A 2,500-nucleotide genomic window follows, 5' to 3' on the forward strand; every position below is an offset into this window, starting at 1 on the left:
GAATTAATATGCATGACACGGAAAAGCGCAAATAGCCATTCTCAGCTCCCACGGCAGGCAGTCTGCGCGTTTCCCTCATTGCGGCCTGTCTGTACATATCCTCCCCATGTTTATACACGTACGTTACGTCTGAAATGGGCGCAAAACGTTAGTACATCTGGCCCTCAAACTCAAACTGGAGAGAAGTTAAGTTTGTCCCACTTACCTCTCCGTAGTCTGTGGTGAGGACCATGGAGCTGTCGTCACGGTGACTGACTGTGGATGGGAGGAGCTGATCCTTCTCCTTCACCCACACACGGGCGCCCTGTCAACACACACACAGGACACAGGTCATCATTACACACTGCACACACACACACAACAACACACACACATTTACACTCACCATGTAGCTACACACTGCACACAGCATACACAAACAAATCTGTGACCAGTCGTTGGTTACACACTGCAAACACACACAAAAACGAATGCTCAATAAATACTGTCACACACACACACACACACACACACACACACACACACACACACACACACACACACAAACACACCAGCTGGACACTCAGGCCAGCAGTGTCAACGGTGCAGAAATGTGATGGTTGTGCTATTGTTCCAGCTCAGGCAAAGAGCACCACCATGGACGCATAAACAAATAACATTTAAATGTGTGTGTGGTGTGTGTGGGTGTGTGTGTGTGTGTGTGTATGTGTGTGTGTGTGTGTGTGTGTGTGTGTGTGTGTCAGGAGGTAGCAGGAGCCTGATGTGTATATGTGTGTACAGAGAGTAGGGGATTTTAAGTGTGTGTGTGTGTGTGTGCACATATGTAGTGCATGTACATGGATGTATGTGTGTGTAGCCAGTGAGAGTGTGTGATCAGCGGCAGGGGTAATAAGTGTCTCTCACTGTGTGTGTGTGTGTGTGTGTGTTTGTGTGTGTGTGTGTCGCCAATGAGAGTGTGTGATCAGCGGCAGGGGTAATAACTATCTCTCACTGTGGGCACTAATCCCCAATCAGCCTCCCACCCTCACCGTCACTCCCTCATCTCCACTCTACTCTGTTCTAGCAGCTCTAAAAACAGAACCACCCAAACACACACATGGGCATGACACCACACACACACAGACACACACACACATACACACACACACACACACACACTGGCCCGCACACCACACCACTTCCTGTTTTCAGACACGGCCGGAGGAGGATGGGCTAAGTGGTCTGCCTGATTCACTAGGAGAGAGAGAGTGTGTGTGTGTGTGTGTGTGTGTGTGTGTGTGTGTGCATGTGTGTTCACGTTTTCATGTCCATGTTTTCCCTTGGCCCAGACTGGGAGGAATGGGGCAATGCAGTCACAGGAATCAGCGGCAGATGGCAAACATATGCACTCACTTCCTCGCATCCACATGTCTCTGATGTCTGTAAATGTGTGTGTGTGTGTGTGTGTGTGTGTGTGTGTGTGTGTGTGTGTGTTAAAAATAGAGTTATGGAGCGCTGGTAACTCTAGAGGCATGCGAAAGGTGAGGTCGAACAAATAACAGGCCTCAGAGCTAAGTAGGCTTTCCTTTTATTTTTCCTCTTGCAGCCTTGGAATGCGGATGCTGTGAACAAACATTTGCGTGCGTCTGGACGACTTGACCCCATTCTGAACAATCGGCATTGTTTCCCTCTCGCTGGCACAAACACACGGCGGACTTCTGAGAGCCCGCCAGAGAACGGGCCGACCAGCACCAGACCTGTAGCAGAACAACTTTGGACAAAGGCGTCTGCTAAATAACCATAACCATAACCATAACCATAACCATAACAACTCCTTAATTCCCCAGAAACAACATCCAATTATGACCTCGTTCAGCATTCTGCCTCTCTTGTGACATCACAAGGACTCCTCCCTTGTGACGTCACAATGGTCTCCTGTTTTGAGTGTTCTAGAACCCAGTTTTCTGCCCTGAGCACAGCAGGGTTCCAGCTGAGGCCACCACTAACTCAGAGGGGTGTATATCTTCTGGCCTGTGCAGACTACACAATCTCTTTGTCTTCCACAATGATCTTTTACGATTGACCATGTCAGACTAGGTGATCAGAGAACCACAAAATCTTGCTGCATCTTGGTCGTAAGACTGACCACATTAGAGAATCATGTATAGCCCATCTATCGTAGTCTTCTCATCGCGTGTCGTCACATTGCCAACACGTCAACACGGGGGTCGTAGGAGATTCCCCCAAAATTCTGACATACTAGACTTCTGGTCGTAACGTCATCGAATGTCGCAGACAATAAATCATGGGTCGTTGAATATGTCACATTACATGGCGCTTCCTACTTCAGGTGTCCTTCCCGACTTTTCATATTTGGACACGACACTGGAAATGTGTCGGCCATGACACAATCGTGGCCAAATCGGGCTGAAATCGTGTAGTGTGCACTGGCCACGTTCAGCTGACCAATAGGGTGTTGAGAAGGCGGCTTGTTGGACAGGCCAGCAGAGGAGAGAGGACC

General features: G+C 48.9%; 1 protein-coding gene across 1 annotated transcript in view; it reads right to left on the reverse strand.

Annotated features, from left to right (window-relative positions):
- The window catches only part of myo10l3 (myosin X, like 3), a 145,044-nt gene that overhangs the window by 114,808 nt on the left and 27,736 nt on the right, over positions 1-2,500 (reverse strand). The window contains 1 exon segment of the mRNA XM_062535324.1: positions 206-304. Coding sequence (XP_062391308.1) covers positions 206-304 — 99 coding nt within the window.

This window comes from Sardina pilchardus, chromosome 4 (assembly GCF_963854185.1).
Source record: "Sardina pilchardus chromosome 4, fSarPil1.1, whole genome shotgun sequence".
Taxonomy (NCBI): domain Eukaryota; kingdom Metazoa; phylum Chordata; class Actinopteri; order Clupeiformes; family Clupeidae; genus Sardina; species Sardina pilchardus.